The sequence below is a fragment of the Micropterus salmoides genome, unplaced genomic scaffold (assembly GCF_014851395.1).
Source record: "Micropterus salmoides isolate LMB-PRFRI ecotype aquatic unplaced genomic scaffold, ASM1485139v1 Ms_hic_scaffold_8, whole genome shotgun sequence".
Lineage (NCBI taxonomy): Eukaryota > Metazoa > Chordata > Actinopteri > Centrarchiformes > Centrarchidae > Micropterus > Micropterus salmoides.
In genome coordinates this window covers 38,360,741-38,380,101 of record NW_024044570.1, presented here as the reverse complement: position 1 = coordinate 38,380,101, position 19,361 = coordinate 38,360,741, and the positions used below count along the sequence as shown (strand labels likewise).

Sequence of the window (19,361 nt, the reverse complement as noted above, 5' to 3'; positions counted from 1 at the left end):
TTCCCCATTTCCTAAGGAAAGATTGTTTTGGGTTAATCTAACTTTTCCTCATGTAGCCTGAGCTCCCCCAAGTGGACGAAATAAGTATTACATACCATCGTTGGAAATGCCGTTAATGTATAAATGTCCTGACCAATAACGTGACATTTGTTTCCTGTTACCAAATGGTTAACTTAAAACGGTACAACCATTTGACCATTGAGGTTTGATTGTGGAAAATATTAGATTATAATACACGCAAATAGATTTTCTTTTTTTTTTTTTACATTAAAGTTTAGAAAGGCAGTCCTTTTCTCCCTCGGGAACAAAGGACTGCCCTCTGGGGAACCACGCCCCAGACAACAAAAGCGCGACACGTGATGTCGCTCTCTCGCTCTGCTCTTCCCCTCGTGCCCTGGTCTTCCGCTCTGCTCTCTGGACGCTTCGACACGCATCCGGCGTGCCTCTCCAGGCAACGCCCTAAGAGTTCGACCAGCGCAACAGGCCTTTGTTCGCTTGAAGCTACACACGCGAAGTGCCACGACATCGATCTGCCCCTCAGTTTGTTTTATTTTCTTTCTTTCTTTTGTTTTGTTAAAGTTATCAGTCCATTAAGTTACACTGGTCTAATTCAGGAACGACGAAGTTCCCTTTTAAGCTTGTTCGCCGAGCCAACTTCACCGAGGTCAGACCAAGCCACGTGGTCTCGTCAGCGGCAACGAAGGAAACCTGAAAATAGCCGAATTGCCAGACGGAGGACTGCGTTTTCTTCAGACACGGAGAACCCCGGAGAATCCCTAGCAAAAAGCCAGGATCGGGCAGCTAGCGTGGGACCCTTGCAACAGGCCAAAGCAGGCCGTCAACAAGCCGTAAGACCTAACAAACATTCTGTGGTCAGGGATGTCCCGTAATGTTAACATTTCCTTTTAACTCATAGCTTAATTTCATTAGTTCTTCTCTGCCGTATGAGTCAAATGCTTCCCACAATCGAACCTCCATTTCTCATAGTTCAGCCTTTGTTTATTTTCCCTGTATTTAACCACCCGTTTATATCGCTTTAATTAACATTAAATAAATTCACTGTAATCAAGAAAAACTGTGTGTTGCCTATTTCCAAGTCCCTGCCAAGAGAATTAACCCTTTAGATATGACACTAACTGATTGATTTAAGATAATTTAGTGATTATTAACTAACTGATCACTAGTAATAATTGTATAATTATTAAATGCTACCTAGAGGTCCGGAGACTCTAGGATTATAACAACTCCGGTGTTGTCCTTTTAACGAGAGCTTTTATGGATTTTTTTATATTTTCTGAATATTAAAATTCATAACTGGGTATTAATTCTCAGAAATGTATTAAAATTCATAGCTAATTTAGCCATGCTACACCTGTGATCCACTGTCTAATGGCCCTGTGCACCATAAAGATTTGTCTCCATTGTTGAGGCTACTTGAATCTGGTTCATGGCCTGCAAGTGGCACGTTATCGCCATACTTCGTAGATCCAATCCTGTAAACATTTGCTTGTTGTCTTCCAACTGCTAGCAAGGACAGCAGCAGAAATCTTAAGAGAAATCCCATGGCTTCAGCCACAGTTGTTGGCCCTTGAAGTGACAAACTCTGTCACTTCTATCAGCACCTGCCAAACTGATTCTGTCTGAAAACAATAACTGTTGTGTTGATTTCCAAATACGGTGACTGCCTGCCGTACTGAGCCTGTCAACTGCTGGATTACATACCAGGTTGAAGTCCCCTCCTATTATAAGAGCTGTATCTGAGTGAGCAGAGAGTAAGGTGAAGAAAGCATGAAAAAAGGAGGGGTTGTCAACATTCGAGCCATAAATATTAGCAATGCATAAATTAGTATTTTGAATCGAAATGTTAATGTGAGGGACCAAGCTGTCAAGCATGAGGAGTCAGAAAGTAAGTTTCCAAAAACATATGTATTTGTATTACAAAGCACAAAAAAAAACTAATTTATGAAACAAAATAGAAAATTCTGGGCCCATAAAAGAGGTCTAAACAGAACTCAGGTAACATAACCCTAACATAAGCTGAACAAAACAGACCTAGACTAACTAAACAGACCTAACAAGACTGAGTCATTGGGGAAACTTATATAGTGGCTGATCAGGCCATTCTGACACAAAGGGGCTAGACAAACACATAATATATAAACAAACCACAATAACTACAACAAATGTTAAACCAACACTACCTAATATGAACTAAGGATAAATCAATCAAATAATCATAACAACAAAGTATAACTAGCAAAGAAAAGAACACAATTCAAAAATGGAACACTCTGCCACCCCCATGATATGGGAAAACATGGCGCAGTCCAATTATCCATTCCCCTACTTAAACAGCTTAGAGTCAGTTGGAAGTCCTTTTGTCTGTCAGCCAGAGACCGCCAGCAGCAACTCCCCAGGAACTGGTAACTCAAAAAGAAAGGTATTAATTTCATAGAACATAACTTAAAGATAATGAACCTGAAATTAGCTAAATTGACAAAGTTAACTAAATGTGTGCACCCAAATAGGAAACTATGTCAAATAACTAATAAAACTGTTTTTAAAACTAAAGTGTGTGTCCAGTTATTTTTGTATAATATGTAATGTGCTCAAAACAAAAGAGAGAGTTACCGCCGTGAGTTGTTGTTTTCATGTTTGGCTGCAGAACTCTCGCTGTGACAGCGAGAGACGTAGTGTGCTGTCATATTGAGTCTGCCGGGAATGTGCTCCACCGTAAAGCGGAAGGTTTGCATGGCCAGATACCATCTAGTGACACGGCCATTAGTGTCACTCATTCGCTGCAACCACTGGAGGGCCTTGTGGGAAGTCTGTAATGTGAACTCCCTGCCCAGCAGGTAGTATTTAAGTGAGTCAAGGGCCCACTTCATTGCCAGTGCTTCTTTCTCCAGGGTTGAGTATCGCATCTCCCTAGGGAATAGCTTGCCGCTGATGAAAGCCACTGGATGTGTGTCACCTTGTTGTCCCTGCAGAAGAACGGCTCCAAAACCCCTCTCAGAGGCATCCGTTTTGTAGAATGAAAGGTTTATCGAAGTCAGGACTATAGAGGACTGGGTCCTTACCCAGAGACTGCTGAATGTCCCGGAATGCAGCCACGGCCTCCTCCGTTCACTGGACTTGGTTGGAACACCTTGATCTGGTCTGATCTGTGAGCGGGGCAGCCCTGGCTGAAAAGTTGGGGATGAATCTGTGATAAAAACCTGCCATCCCCAGGAAGGACCTCAGCTGCTTCCTGGTTTGAGGCAGGGGCAGGACTCCAGTGCATGTACCTTGTGAACTTGTGGTTTGATCACTCCATTTCCAATAATGAAACCCAGATGCTCAGTCTCAGGCTTGGCGAAGACACACTTTGCCGGGTTAATAGTCAGGCCCGCCAATTGGAGATGCTCCAGTACTTCCCTCAGGTGCTTGAGATGCTCCTCCCAAGTAGCACTGTAAATCACAATGTCATCAAGATATGCACAGGCATAGTCATCACATCCAAACAATACCTGATCCATGAGCCTTTGAAAGGTCGCAGGGGCCCCATGCAGTCCAAATGGCAACACTGTAAACTGGTACAGACCCCACGGGGTCCGAAAAGCAGTCAACTCCCTGGATTTCTCAGTCAGAGGTACTTGCCAGTAACCCCTGCACAGGTCGATGGTGGTCAGGTATCTTGCTCTCCCCAGGCGTTCAATCATGTCATCAATACGTGGCGTTGGATAGCAATCAAACTTTGACACAGAGTTCAGGAATCGGAAATTAATACAAAACCGCATTGTAGCATCCTTTTTTGGAACCAAGACCAATGGATTACACAACTCACTTTTTGAGCACTCAATGATTCTCAGTGACAGCATCAGGTCCACTTCTTTTTTCAGGGACACCAGGAGACGCTCTGGGATCCTTTAACTCATTCATTTAACTGGAGCCTCCTCTTTTAACACGATATCATGCTCCACCATATTTGTGCGACCTGGGTACTCTTGAAATATTTGAGGATTACATAAAGCCTTCATCTGGTTTTGTTGATCAGCTGACAGATGGCCAAGGTTCTGTGGGGGCTGGTGAGGGCAGATATTGGTCATCTGCCACCTCGTCCTCCTCCACAGCTCTGATCAGCGATACCTCTGCCTTCCTCTCAGGTTTTTCAGACCACTCCTCTAGGAGGTTCACATGCAGCACCCTGCTGGAACGTGGTCGGCCTGCAGTAGTAACTTGGTAGGTGGTGGGTCCAAGTTGTTTCCCTGACATTTTGCCATCAGTTTTCTGTCACTGGTAGGCAGCATGACTAGGACCTTCTGACCTGGAACAAAGGTCCTCTGCCGTGCCGACTTATCATACCAGACTTTCTGGTACCGTTGGGCCTCCGCCGTGTGCTGCTGGGCAAGTTCTGACATCTTTTGTAGCCTGTCTCTCATCTGAACAACATAGGAGATGATGTTAACACCCCCCTCCCTCTGCTGGTCCCCTTCCCAAGCCTCCCAGAGCAAGGTCAGTGGTCCCCTTACCTCATGACCATACAACAGTTCAAATGGGGAAAACCCAGTAGAGGCCTGGGGTACTTCCCGGTATGCAAAAAGGAGGTAGGGTAGCCATTGATCCCAATCAGAACCAGTGTCATTGACGAACTTCCGGAGCATTTGCTTGAGGGTCTGATTGAACTGCTCCGTCAGTCCGTCTGTCTGTGAGTGGTAGGGGGTTGTTCACACACTGTTGATGCCAAGCAGTTGGTAAACCTGTTTCAGAAGTGTGGACATGAAGTTAGTGCCTTGGTCAGTTAAAATCTCCCGAGGGAAACCAACTTTAGATAAGAACTGTACCAAGGAGAATGCCACAATCTTTGCTTTGACAGATTTCAGGGGAAACACTTCTGGGTATCTGGTAGAGTAATCTGTGATCACCAACATGTAGCGGTTTCCATTTTTGCTTTTTTCCACGGGACCAACAATATCCATACCAAGACGCTCAAAGGGCGTACTAACAATGGGGAGGGGTTGGAGTGGAGCTCTACATGGTCCTTTACCTGAAGTCTTCTGGCACTGAGGGCAAGTCCTACAAAACTGGGCAACATCTGCCCGCAAACAAGGCCAGTGAAAGTACCATCTAATGTGAGCCAGGGTCTTGTGCTTCCCTAGGTGGCCAGTCCAGGGAACAGAGTGGCCCAAGAGAAGTACAGTGTCTCGGGCCACCTTGGGAACTATTGGCTGCTTAGATGATCCATGTTGATGATAGAGAATACCATTCTGCAGGAAATACTCCTCCCCGGAACTGTACTCAAACTCACTCTCCACCTCTCTCTCTTTAGCACTACATAATAAAGTCACTTGACTGGGGTCATCATGTTGCATCTGAACAATGTCTGAAGGTATCTTGAAACCTAGTGACAAGTCTGGAGCTACTGCAACTGGGGATTTTATGACAGTGTGCTGGAACCTCTCCTGCCTCTTGCCTGAGTGTTATCCGGGGCTTCCCTGGTTGAGTGTCCAGGTCTGCATCATAAAAAGGCAGGGCACTGAGGGTAACAGAGGGGTCATCTACCACCTTGGCTTGGACTCTGGTTATAGCAACATTGCAATTTTGAGGTTGGTTTAACAAATCAAATAAGACTGGCAGGTCACTACCCAGCACTACTGGGAAAGGAAGGTTGTCAGCAACACCAATGTTCAACAGGTAGGGTTGTCCTTGCACTTCAATGTAAACATCAGCAGTGGGGTAAGGTTTCTTATCACCATGTACACAGCAGATGTGAATGATAACATTAGATGGTATAAACTGCCTGTGCACCAGGGTCTGATCACTGCCAGAGTCAATTAGGGCCTTCAGAGCTTTACCATTAACCCTGACGGTAGTCATCTTCATGGATTCATTGCTGTAATATTTACAGTCATTTTGCCATGGCACAACACACATCTGAGTGAGCTTAGCAGGATTCTTTGGGCACATTGGTTTTGTGTGACCCTCTTGGCCGCACAGGTAGTAAATAGTGAAGCAGCCTCTGCAGCCGTTGAGGGATCGTGTTCCCTGATCCATACCAGCAGCTCAGGAGATAGCATCTGCAAATACTGCTCCAAGATTATAATTTCACCAACAGTTTTACCTTTTGGTTGGATCCATTTCCCATAAAGCTCCTTCAGTCTTACATACAGCTCCTTGGGACTTTCACCAGTATCAATATCTGTTGAACGGAATCTCTGTCTGTAGGTCTCTGGGTTAATGTCATATTTCTTTAAAATGGCATCTTTAACACAGTCATAATCATGAGCCTCATCTAAGTCCATATTCACATAGGCCCCTCTAGCCTTACCAGTAAGCAATGGAATAAGGCGAAAAACGCAGTCAGACTAAGGCATGCTGCTGCCATCATCTCAAAAGTGAGTTGTTGTTTCCATGTGTGGCTGCTAGTGCGGCCATCACAGTTAACAATAATAAATCGATCCTCTGGATCTATAGTAGTGGTATTATGATTGAAGTGTGTTTCTCTATTTATCATAATGGTGACACCTCTTTGTTTTGAGTTATAACAGGCTGAGTACGAGTGAGGTAACTGTGGTGAGTTTAGTTTATCTGCTGTCTTGGATAAATTAGTCTCCTAAAGTGAGACAGTGTCTGCTTGTAGATTATTTAGATGGTTAAAATTGTTTTATCTCTTTTCACTTGAACCAACATTCCAAAAGGTGAGCTTAAGTGTAGTCATCATTCAACTAACGGATGCAGTGAAGGCTAGCGTGTGTGTTGTATCCTTGTGTGTTTATCTATATGTGTGTGTTTGGTGTGCCTGTATGTATGTGTGTGCGTGTGTGTGTCTATGTGTGCATGTTGTATGTGTCTGCGTGCTAGCGGTATGCCCGACTGTTTGTGAATTAAACAGTATGAAAATAGCACACCGTACATAAATGTAAATATCAGAAAACTCTTTAGGACGCCTATACACCAGTGCACATAGCACCAGGGCAGTGACATAATTTTTAGAAGTTGCACCTCAAAAGTAGAGTACACATGGACAGGCATAAGTCTGGATTTACAACAGTTTTTAAAAACAGTGGCTAAGCCACCTCCACGACCAGTAGTGATGAACATGATCAGTCTGCACTCGTGAGAAGGTGTGTGTTCACATGTAAAGCTGATATCACTGCCTCTGTGTCTCCTCTCAGGGAGAGTGTCTCTTGACTGTACAGCTCGATGATGATGATGTGTGTCGTGCTGAGGGAGAACAAGAGGAGGTGGAGTTTTTTCTTTTATTATCAGGATCCACCCAAAGACATCTGACTAGCACACTGCGAGTCAGCCACGTCACACTGCAGGCTGTGTGTCCAGGTACTGCGCACACACACATGCACACACTATTTTTTGTAAAAGTATTGGGTGTCTCAACCGTTCTCCTGTCCTATAGTAACAATTAACGTATTAGGATCACTCTGAGGGAAATGGTATGAAGGATGGATGTTTGTGTGATTGGGAGAGTGGATGTGTAGGTGGGTGGAGTGATGTGCGGTATTACTGGTAGGTGTAGTCTGTTGCGGTTGTGACCACACCCAGCTGTGCATTACACAATACTACACTGTGAAGTGAACTGTACAGGGTGTGGCAGAGCATGTGGAAACTTCTAGATAGCAGTGTGAGCAGGATCATTAGCCTGGATGTTTCTGAAGGCAGTGGATTGGATGTGTTGTCAGGATGACTGTTCTTTATCTGTGCATATTGTCAGATATGTGTAACTAAAAAGCTGATCATACTATAATAAGTCACAAAGTCAAACATCTGTACAGGAGGTGTTGATTTTCATTAATGGTAGCTTAACACTGATTTAAAGAACAACAAAGTGAGATGAATGGAATTATTTAGTGAATGAGAACAGTATTTTTCTCAAAAGGAGAAACTCACTGGTGACTATGACTGCTTTTACTGAATTCAGAAAGGCAAGAGGTAAACATGGAGACTGGAGAGTTTCCATTAAGAGCAAATTGCTTATTCACTTTCTGACAGAGAGTTAGATGCTGAAAATATGAAACTATAGCCAGCAGCTGGTTAGCAGCTAACTTAGCATAAATATTGTAAGCCTGGTTTCACCTATCAGAACCTCTCAAAATCAGTGATTGACAAGTAATATCTAATTTTTTTAATCTACAACTAAACTTACAAACCACTGTTTTACAGAGGTTATATGCTTGACTTACAACTAAGAATTGTGCCTTGCCTTTACTAACCTTCATCTAAACTAGCCATCATGATTTACGTTGAACTAGTGCAGTGCCTGTTTACAGGGGCCGATGTGACGCCTCCCTGCGCTTTTTGTTCAAAATGTGCGTCTCACATTGGTTTCACCTACAGCAGGGTAGTCAGGACCGCCCAAACCGAGACAAGACCAAGACTTTTAGGTTCTGAGACCAAGTCGAGACAAAGACAGAGGGCAAAATTTGATGGTGGTGACCCATTATTACTGCACCTCTTCAACACAGTTCTATCTAAAAAAGTTGGTGTCTCCAACCACTCTGAACTGTCATTTAACAGAGGAATGGCTGTCTCTCCTCCTTCCTTCTCTTGTTTGATAAAAAACCAAATGGATTTCTCAGCCCATCTTCTGGTTAGGAGTGAGAGAGACATGGACTGTGTACTCCAAATCTAATAATGTTTTATTCTTCTGAATATTCTATTGAACGCAGTTTTTCCCCTCAGCTAACTATCTGTAAAGGTTTGTTAATCTCACTGGTTACTTGAAACTGTACTGAGGTGAGATCAGTGGTGATCTGAAGTTCCAAGACATCTATAGCTTATATGGCCGGTGCACAGACTCATTATTTTGAAGCCTCACCTTTTTTGGTCTGTTAGCACATAATGTAGCTGTATACTGGCTGTCTGTTAGCTGTTTGTGCTGCCAGTAATGAGGAAGTCCGCTGCTCTCAAACTGGAGGCCTCTTTAGGTGGAGTGCTGTGCCTGAAGCAGCTTTAAAGCCTTTCATTTCAGCTGTCTCTGTGATACATTGCTTTTTGTGTGTGTGTTGTGTGTGTGTGTGTGTGTGTGTGTGTCTTCTATGACAGAATAACATGTATTCAAAATGTATTTATTTGTGTAGGTGAAATGTATATATATGAGTGCAAAAATGTGTGTGTTTGATTTATGTTGAAGGTTTTTCATATTTATGGTCAGAAATGATTTCCCTGTGTATGTAGGCCATAATGTGTGTGAGCAGGTCTCGGTGACGCTGTGTTTGGCTCGTCCTGGTGAACCAGTGGACACATACTCACAGGTGGCATTCTGCTTCGTACAGGTAACAGCACAGTTGTTTCACTGAATTAAACTGGACACTTTGAGTTTCAGGTTTGCAACGTATGCATTTTTGGGCTGAGCTGACCAGAGGAATAGATGGAAATGATTTATAACAGCAGCTGCTTAGTTATGAGCAGTACAGCCTACGTATTTTGGATCGTACCTGACGTTGTCCTTGGTGGATAAAAATAATTTCGCAGCCTGATTTAGAACATGAATTTGTTTTCATCCTGTAAAGAAATCAAGCATACTACATTTGGTGGTCACTTATTTGGTACACCTGTCCATATCTCAAATATCTAACCAGCCAGTCGTGTGGCAGCAACTCAGTGCATTAAAGCATGCAGACATGTTCAGACCAAACATCAGAATGGGGAAGAAATGTACTGTAAGTAATTTTGAGCATGGAATTAATTATGTTGGTGCTTTGACTACTCCTGGATTTTCACCACAGCAGCCTCTGGAATTTACAGTAAATGCGGAAAACAAAAACCAGACAATGAGCTGTAGCTCTGTGGGCGAAAAGACCTTGTTGCTGTGAGAGGTCAGAGGAGAATAACCAGACTGGATCAAGCTGACAGGGAGCCCGCAGCAAGTAATAAGCAGGCGTTACAATACAAGGGCATCTCTGAACACGCAGCACTAGCTAACACTAGCTAAGAAAAGGGAACTGAGGCTTCGTGTGGGCACAGGCACACCAAAATGGACAGTAAATCACAGAAAAACGTTTAAGGTATAAGCAACATGTTTATACCAAATCTGTCTGCCCTGTGTCCATGGTTCAGGCTGCTGCTGGTCATGGTATAATGGCGTGGGGAATATTTTCTTGGCACACCAGCCGAGCATGACTTTAACTCAACAGCCTGCCTGAGTAAATTTGCTGACCATGTGCATCCCTATATGGCCACAGTTTTCCCATCTTCTAATGGCGACTTCCTGCAAGATAACGTGCCAAGCAAAGCACGCATCAAGCTACTTCCACCAACGTAACAGTGGGTTCAGTAAACTCCAGCAGCCTGCACAGTCACCAGATCTCAGTTCAACAGACCTCCTTTAGCAGGTGGTGGAACAGGAGATTCACAGCATTAATGTACAGCCGACACATCTACAGCAGCTGTGTCATGCTGTCATGTCAGCATAGAGCAGAGTCTCTAAGGAATGTTTCAAGCACCTTGTTTAATCCATGACACCAAGAGTTCTGGAGCCGGGAAGAAGAGGGGGGTCCATATAGGTGTTAGAAAGGTGGACCTAATAAAGTGGCCACTGAATGTATATGCACTGTAAAAATTATAGCATGACAGGTAAATTGATGTTACATTCAAGAAATGACAGAAATTTCAAAGATATGTTTGAGGTTATTTAGAAACAGAGTTTGGCAAGCAGAATGTGCGCACCACATATATTGGTCAGAACTTGTTACAAAACAAATGTGTTGTGTGTTTTAAGACTTTTTCAGTGAAATTTGCTGTTTCTGTCAACCTTTTCTAAGGCGATACATCACAATGATTGAAATGTGACTATTTTCTAAATGACCTGTGCTGCAAGTTCTGGCAAAACAACAAAGATGGACATTAAATATTTTCCTCTTTAAAAGGTCGAGTTTTTCGGAAGAATATTGGCAATGTTCATATCAATGGTGTGTGTTGTGTGTAGGACTTGGCTCTCGACATGGCCCATTTACTGCTTGACAACACAGCTCCGCAGGAAGCATTACTATTGACTGATAAGCAGGTAAGTAGTAGTTTGTTGCTGTTTTTTTTTATTCCCACAAACACACACCATTAGAGTAGGAGAGACCTTGAGGGCTCTAAAAATGTTGCATATATTTGGAAAAGGAGTCACTTTCATTCAACATAAAATGTTTTTTAGGTGTATTTAGACATTAGAATGTTTTTCATACTGCTTCAATTGTCTTAGATATTTGTTTTGATATTGATTTGAATAAAATCAAAGTCTGTCTAGAAGTAAGAAATGTCAGATAACTGAAACAAACAGCATTCAAAGAAATGTTTTTAGAAGCGGAGAGAGGACATAGAGGAATAAACAATGACACGTGTTATTTTTCACCTGTATATTTTTTGTGTGTGTCAGATTCCATTGAAAGAGTGTGAGAGGTTGGATCACAGCCTTGCCTTGGCCCTGAAACACCTCACCCTGCCCCGCCAGACGACAGTTGTGGACAGGCAGATGGGTAACCAGCCAGTGTCTGTCACAGCGACAGACATAAATGCACACACGAACAGACACAACACAAGGACACACAAGGAAACATGGCTGGACGGCGCCACGCTGCTGGACAGCTGCTCTGGTGAGATAGAATGGTACCAGGCAAGTTTGTAAAGGTTTGAACCAGCCGGACCAGCGGTGTTACCTACTCCATCTGTGGCCTCCACTCTCTGTACGCTCTCTGACACCTACCAAGCCCAGATAAATTGTAAAATAGTCACATTTATTAAACTCCAGTGGAAAATAGCAACAGCACATTCAAACATTCATGTGCAAACATGTTTTTAATTAGCAAGCTTTTAGTCAGAGACCTCCTTCAAGGTAAGCATTTAATATGATAAGAATAAGAAAACTGTTTCAAAGTGGATGTAGTGTGTGTCCCAGGTAATTCATCATTAGCATAATGTAAATTAAATCAAGCCATATTTAGAGAAGGCTGGTGGAAAAAAACAAATATTTTAACGTGCTGGGCTTAAAACAAATATTGTTGATCATAGAATTTAATTTAAAATTTGTCTGGCAGTACCTATGTTTAAATAATACGTATCTTCTACTCTGTTTTCTTCTTTCTGACATTTCTCTCTCCACCAGGAGGTGTCTACCTAGCTCTGTTCTATTTTATCATCAGTCCGTCTCCTCACCTTTTATCTTTTTGCTTCTTGTCCAGCTGTTTCCCAGTGCCGGCAGCTCTCCAACCTGCTGCACTTGGCAGCCACTTATGGTCTGGGGACCGTGGCATCGTTCCTCCTGCAGCAGCCGGGAGGCAGGGAGGCGCTAAGGAGGCCCAACACTCAGGGACTAACTCCAGCATGTCTGGCAGAGAGCAGAGGACATCAGCAGCTGAAGGAGTTCTTCTCACAGTAAGTAGCTGAAATTACAGTTGACTCACTGTGAGCTGTTGAAGCACAGTATCTGTTTTTTTCTTGTTGTTTTATTGTTTTGTTTGCCTTTAGGTAGTAGAATATTATGTTTATTAGACTGTAGGATTCTGTTAGTTTGAATGTAAATTCAAACTAATCCATCTAGTCCATCACTATTATACGCGCACAGCTTCACTAAGATGGTGTTCAAAAAAGACAAAATCTAAAAACATTGAGACAAAGAATCTGAGAAATAGAGCTCTGCACGGACCTCAAATCGAAGCCCTAGCCCGGCCTTGGCTTGAGACGCTCAGGTCCGATCCCGGCCCATGTCCCACAGCTAATCAGAATTCTCGGCACAAGCCTGGCCTGAGCCCATGTGTTTTTCCTCCTCCCCATAACACAGCCTGTTGCAGCCATTTCAGTTCAGTTTTGTTTTTATGGCAAAGTGGTAAATTTCTTTTCATTTCTTTATAAATTTAATTTAGAAAAATGTTTGGAGCATTCTTTTGTTTGCTAAATGAGTGAGTTGACAATCAATTTAGCCGCTCAAATCAACACTTGACTTGCCTACTAATCCATAGATATAAAACTTTAAGCATATCACCATGTTATTTTAAATGTTTATTATCTCAAACCACAGTAAAATGGCATTTTTGACAAGCTCAGCTGCTTTCATACAAAGATCCCAGAATAAACGCAGAAAAAATATCCGCCCATATGCTTCATTCGCTCATTCATACCGAACAAAACTGTTGTGGCAAAATCATTAATCCCTGTGTGCTTTCACATAACCATCCGGCTTTCTGGAACCAGTGGCGTGATAGAAAAACACTGTCACGTCAGTGCGCTGGCATGCTGGCTGTGGCTCTTCACACAGACATCATTCCGGCTCTGTTACTACCAACGTTCCCGTCTCAGAAGCGGATAAAAATCTGTACCTTTCACAAAGCGCAGTGAGCCGGCATATTGGTGTAATACTCCCAGAAAATTACGCAGTGTGAAAGCTGTGTGTGCGTGCACAAACAGACTGTGTCACATGTGTCAGTGTGATAGGTTATAAATCTTCTTTTTACCATCTCCAGCTTTTCATAGTTTCTTGTAATTGATGGATGTCCAAAACATAAAAAGGAGAAGCCAAATACAGGCCCAATGCCTGTGTGTGAACTATGATGTGAAAATTGGCCCGAAGCCCGGCTTGGTTCATTAGTGTTCCTGGCTGTTGTAACGGATGTCGTCATGGTCATTAGAGCCACCCGAGGCCAAGACTGAACGACGATCGTTGGTATCTTCACCTGAGGCCAAAAGTGAATGCTTGTTCAGTTGAAAGGACAGCATTGTAAGTGGGGAATAAGTGGTGGCGTAGACCCCCTCCCCTGTTCAATGACAGCTTCTCAACCAGGGTGTAGATGGCTTCCTTGACACCTCTTTCAAACCATCCATCTTCTCTGTCTAAAATGTGCACCTGGTGGTCCTCAAACGAGTGTCCTCTGTCCTTCAGATGTAAATAGACTGCAGAGTCTTGACCTGAGGAGTTGGCCCTTCTGTGTTGAGCCATGCGTTTGTGTAGTGGTTGTTTAGTCTCCCTAATATACAGGTCTGTGCATTAAGAGAATCAGAATCAGCTTTAATGCCAGGTATGTGTACACATACGAGGAATTTGACTCTGGATTGTACAATGCTCACAATGTGCTTACTTATACAATAACACAACAATACAATAATAAAATCAAACACAGGCTACAGTATAGAGAACACATATGTACACCCTATAAACAAAAACAGACAGATTGAGACAATAGTGCAATGAGCAGAGTGCAAAGGATGCAGGAGAAAATTATTATTACCATTAATGTTATTATTGTCGGAGGTGGATGTGATATGCAGGTGCACATACACATACAAGCATACATGTACACAGTGTGATAAGTGCAAATGCTGGAATAAATAAGTATTATGTGCTGTGTTATGTACATGAAGTAGGTGGATTTGGTATACAGGGGGGCTCCTCCTGAAGTCCACGGTCATCTCCACAGTTTTGAGCGTGTTAAGCTCCAGGTTGTTTTGACCACACCAGAGAGCCAGCTGATCAATCTCCCATCTGTTGGCCGACTCGTCACCGTCCCGGATGAGGCCGATGACCGTGTCGTCAACGAACTTCAGGAGTTTGACAGATGGGTCTCCTGAGGTGCAGTCATTGGTGTAGAGGGAGAAGAGCAGTGGGGAGAGCACACACCCCTGGGGGGGGCCAGGGCTGATAGTCCGGGTGCTGGATGTGATGTTCCCCAGCCTCACCTGCTGACTCCTGTCAGTCAGGAAGTCTGTGATCCACTGACAGGTGGAGGCTGGCACAGTGAGCTGGGTGAGTTCGGTGCTGAGGAGGTCCGGGATGATGGTGTTGAACGCCGAGCTGAAGTCCCCGAACAGGATCCTTGCATATGTCCCTGGAGAGTCGAGGTGTTGTAGGATGAAATGCAGTCCCAAATTGACTGCATCATCCACTGACTTGTTAGCCCTGTAGGCAAATAGCAGTGGGTCCAGCAAGGGGCCTGTAATGTCCTTCAGTCTTTCAAAGGACTTCATGACTACAGATGTCAGATCGACAGGCCTGTAGTCATTTTCTCCAGAGATGGAGGGTTTTTTGGGGACCGGGATGATTGTGGAGCATTTGAAGCAGGAGGGAACTTCACACAGCTCCAGTGATCTGTTGAAGATCTATGTGAAGATAGGGGCCAGCTGGTCTGCACAGATTTCCAGGCAGGATGGAGACTAGGGCTGTCCCCGACTAAGGATTTACATAGTCGAATCAGAATCGTCAAGTCCTGCCTATAGTCAATTGATAGTCGAATCATGTGTGTGGTTTTGTGCACGGCGATTGGGGGGACACACACATGGTGGCTTCACTTTAATCTTGAGAAGCTGCACAGCTGCAGTCTCTTTTCATTCAACTTACACTGTATATTTCCAGCTAAACTGAGGCTTTGTGAAGACCCCTTTTTTTCCTCTCTCTCTCTCTCTCTCGCCTGTCATTCACCGGTCTTGTGCAGACTTTTATGTAGCCCTCTGTTTAAAAACGATATAATATTTTTTATGTGGTTCATCAACAGTGACAAATTTTCCAAAAGTCCTGCGAGGTGCGAACAACTTGGCACAACACCAGTGAAGCTGGGGCTCTTCAGCAAGTGTTCCTCCACTGCCACTGCACACATACACGCTACGCCTACACATGCGCACTGACGACCCAGGGTTAGGGTTACAATTTTGGATTTATTTATTTATTTTATTTTATTATTTATTTAGTTTTACTGTTTTTACATTTTTATTTACAGCATTAAACGTTGAAATGTATATTTTAATAGGCTGTATATTAACTTATTGGGAGAAAACCCATATCGCCAAAATGGCATGATCCTTGTTTCACTCCGATGCTTCGACTGTGAGATTGACAGTCGAATCAGGCTCCGCCCATCGAAGCATAGAATGTTCGACTATTCGGGGTCAGCCCTAATGGAGACACACCGTCTGGGCCAGCAGCCTTCCTGATCTTCTGCCTCTGGAAGAGCTGGCTCACATCCTCTTCACAAAATGAGTGCAGGTGAGGGTTCAGAGAGGGGGGGTGAGAGCATGGCAGTGGGGGAAGGTGTCTGTTTGAAGATGGTGTCTTATGTGCATGTGTTCTCACACAGACGCGGTGGATATTTTACGCACGAACCAGGTAAAGCAACAGTGAACACACAGAGATGTTGGTTTCAGTTGTTTGATAGGCTGCGTCATTATTAAGCCGACGTGCAGCTCACCTGCTGCTGTGATAACGGATCGCGGGTGGAAATATACAGAAAAAAGACAAGTTCTTAGTCTAGGGGAGAGAGACAGAGAGAAGTGGGGCAAGCCAGGGTGTTTACCTGAGGTGTAGGTGTGTGTGTGTGAGTGTATCAGAGTGTGGGGAGAAGAGGATTCTGAGTCCGGTGCAAAGCATACTTTGGCTTTAAAACTTCATAAAACAAGACCCAAACAAAGACACGCTGAACGCAAATAGGTTAGTAACCTGTGGTGAGAAAACATGTTTAGCTCAGCTTTTGCCATCTAACGTTAGCTTGCTTCTTGCTTCAGCTATGACTTACGGGAGATTAACTCTGACTGTTGTTCGTTATGAAAAGACTGGTTTGAGAGCCTGGTGGATTGTTGATTTATAGTAGTTTAAGCTGTCAGTGATTACATTGCACATTATGGTTGTGCTCTGTAAGTTAAAAACAGGTTACAGCTTATTGTTGACCATGTAACTTTACAGTTTTATTTAGTTAACGTTACACTGGGTTTGAGATTCTGGGGAGTGTGTTAACTTACAGTATTTAATAAGCTGTCAATAATTGCATTGCACATTACATAGTTGTGCTCTGTAAATGAAAAGCAGGTTACAGTTACAGAATTCCTTATAGCCATGCAGTTTTATTAGCAACCTGGATTGAACGCAGCAGGTGATACAACATTCGTAATAACCACGAGAGACTTGAGACTTGACTTGGACTCTTGTTCAGAGGCTTGAGACTTGACTTGGACTCTAGCTCAAAGACTTGTGAGCATCTCTGCCAGAAAGTAAGTATGCTTTGGGGCGGGACTACCATGTGATTGACATGTCGCTACCATGGCGACCTGTCAATCAGATTAGAGGCGACTTGTATCCGCTGCTGTTTTTTTTATTAAATGGCTGTCAGCAGGAGAGAGAGCATGTCATATTTGAGTGACTCTGAGTGAACAAAGAAGTCACATCATAGAACACCATAGTTTGTTCTGGGTCCTTTGATCTATTGACTAGACAGAGGACAACTATACAAAATAGAATGTTAGTTACGTACCTTAACTCCAGATTCTGTGAGTATAGGCGCAGCTGTGGGCCCCCCACATGTTCCTTTAACTTAGCTGAAGAAGTTAAGTTAAATCTTTTAGTTTTTTGCTGTTCCACCTTGTTATGTCTGTTTGTTAACATGTTGCTGTAAAAATAAAAACCTTTCTGATATGAAATACATACAAAAATAAATGATGTGAGTGAAAAATGTACAGGGTACCCCAAACTTACATAACGTCCAACCTCCTACCATATACCTTTCTTTCTATAATTTGTGTAAGTGTGCTCATACACAAGGCAGTGACAGAGTCACAAGGTGAGAGAGAGTGAACTCTTCTGGCTGGCTTCTTTTATTACTGGCTTGGCATGGTGATTAGCCAGCTTCAGAACTGTTTAACCAATGAGCTGTGAGGCCAGACTGCATAGCCAATTACACTGTTAGCACCTGGAGAGGACACAGGAGAAAAAGACTGGGGAGGTGGAGAGACAGATAGCAGGAAGAGATAAACAAGACCTGCTTGGAAAATATCAACTACCTCTATACCACTAACACCTTTACTGTTTTTTCCTTGTGGATATTGTGTTGGATTGCTGTCCCCTGCCCCAACCCCCAGTTCAGAATCTGCCAACAGTATGGTTAGGACCAGATTACCTAACTCTGGTTTGATTAAACTAAAACTAGCATTTTAACAGGACCGTGTAAAATAGCACCATGTATAATGATGGTGGTTCTGTTGAGGTTTGTGATTGGCTCTTCATTTAGTTTGTATCATGCATTGCACAGGAAACACGCATGTACGAGCGCACAAGTGGAAAGTTTCACATCCTTCTGTTTGTTTTGCATTATTTTCACTGATCTGTGACAGATCTCTACCTCCACAATGTAGTGTGATGGATATCCATATATCAACTTTACAGTAAGGTTAGGGTTAGGGTTGCCTCCAACCTTAGTGATCACCTTAAAGTGCTTTTTCATCCTTAAGTTAGTTCACTTTTCTTTTAGCTTTGTACATATTCTTAATGGTATTTACTGATCTTTTCTGATCATTTTAATTATCACCTCAGGGTTTTACATAACCTTTTAGCGACATTAGCTAACATTAGTCACCTAGTGTACCAACGTTGATGCTGAGTTTCACAGCTTAGCTAGCTAACATTAGGTCACTATGGCTCTTTTTTACACTTTGTGTGTGGAAGAGCTGCCAAATGATGTATACCATCTTGCGAAAGTGATCAGTTCTTCCAAGCACAGAGTGTAAAAAAGAGCCATATGACCTAACGTTAGCTAAGCTGTGAAAATCAGGCTAACGTTGGAACTACACTGAGTGACTTGCTAACATCACTAATGGGTAGCTAAGAAACTTGAGATCTTTATCAAAAACAATACATACCAAAAGGAATGATAAATACTACTAACAATATGTACAGACCTAACCATAACGTCACTGTAGAGTTGACAGGAAGTAAACAGATGTGCTGGTCGTCAATCGGATATACTACGTCACACTACAATGTGCAAGTAGAGAGTTGGTGGTGATAAGGCACTAACACAAGTAGTAATGTTCCTACAAAGACAGTGAAGGTGGTTAACAAGCAATATGGATGTCAACAATGCAAGATTTAAAATATTGTTTTTGGTGACCACGCTGACATTTCCTCTGCCACTATCAGCCAAATGCCATCTGTTCACAATAAATGGAACACCATAAAATTGGCAGATTACCATGAAATTATGGAGTCATACTCCCCATAGAATTAACTCTTTTCAGTTTGGACACTATACACAAGCTTTCCCCCAGCTCCACCATCCGGACAAAATATTTACTGTGTCTACAAGATAATTCACAGCTGTAGTCCCTCTCACCAGTGTTCCTCACCAAACCCAAACCTTTACCTGTACAACATGGATTTATATGTGTGTGTGTTGAGGAGTTCATGTGACAACAGATATGAGTCACCACCTCATAGAGAGAAGGATTTATAGCCTCTCACTGTTCCTCCTGCTCTCCCCTCCTTTCTCCTTGTTTCCCTTTTTTGTCTCATACTGATGACTTCACTGTGGCTGAGTCAGTCAGTCCCCTTGCTGGGGAAAAAAAGGACAAAGAAATAGGGGTCGAGGAGTGTAAGGACAGATGAGTAGAGCTGGGAGAGTCAAAGCCCTGAA

At 43.1% G+C, this 19,361-nt stretch overlaps 1 protein-coding gene across 6 annotated transcripts in view; it reads left to right on the top strand.

Moving 5' to 3' along the window:
- Positions 1–19,361, top strand: part of LOC119894408 (A-kinase anchor protein 13-like) — a 184,601-nt gene that overhangs the window by 29,712 nt on the left and 135,528 nt on the right. For 5 of the 6 annotated variants that reach the window (XR_005442918.1, XM_038707144.1, XM_038707142.1 and 2 more), the window contains exons 3-7: positions 7,155–7,317; positions 9,172–9,269; positions 10,922–10,999; positions 11,360–11,576; positions 12,162–12,354. Coding sequence is in view for 5 of the 6 variants with exons in the window: in XM_038707144.1 (XP_038563072.1) it covers positions 7,155–7,317; positions 9,172–9,269; positions 10,922–10,999; positions 11,360–11,576; positions 12,162–12,354 (749 nt within the window). In the remaining variant the exon portion in view is untranslated. The remainder of the gene's footprint in view (positions 1–7,154; positions 7,318–9,171; positions 9,270–10,921; positions 11,000–11,359; positions 11,577–12,161; positions 12,355–19,361) is intronic. The other variant, XM_038707143.1, reaches the window with a different exon arrangement.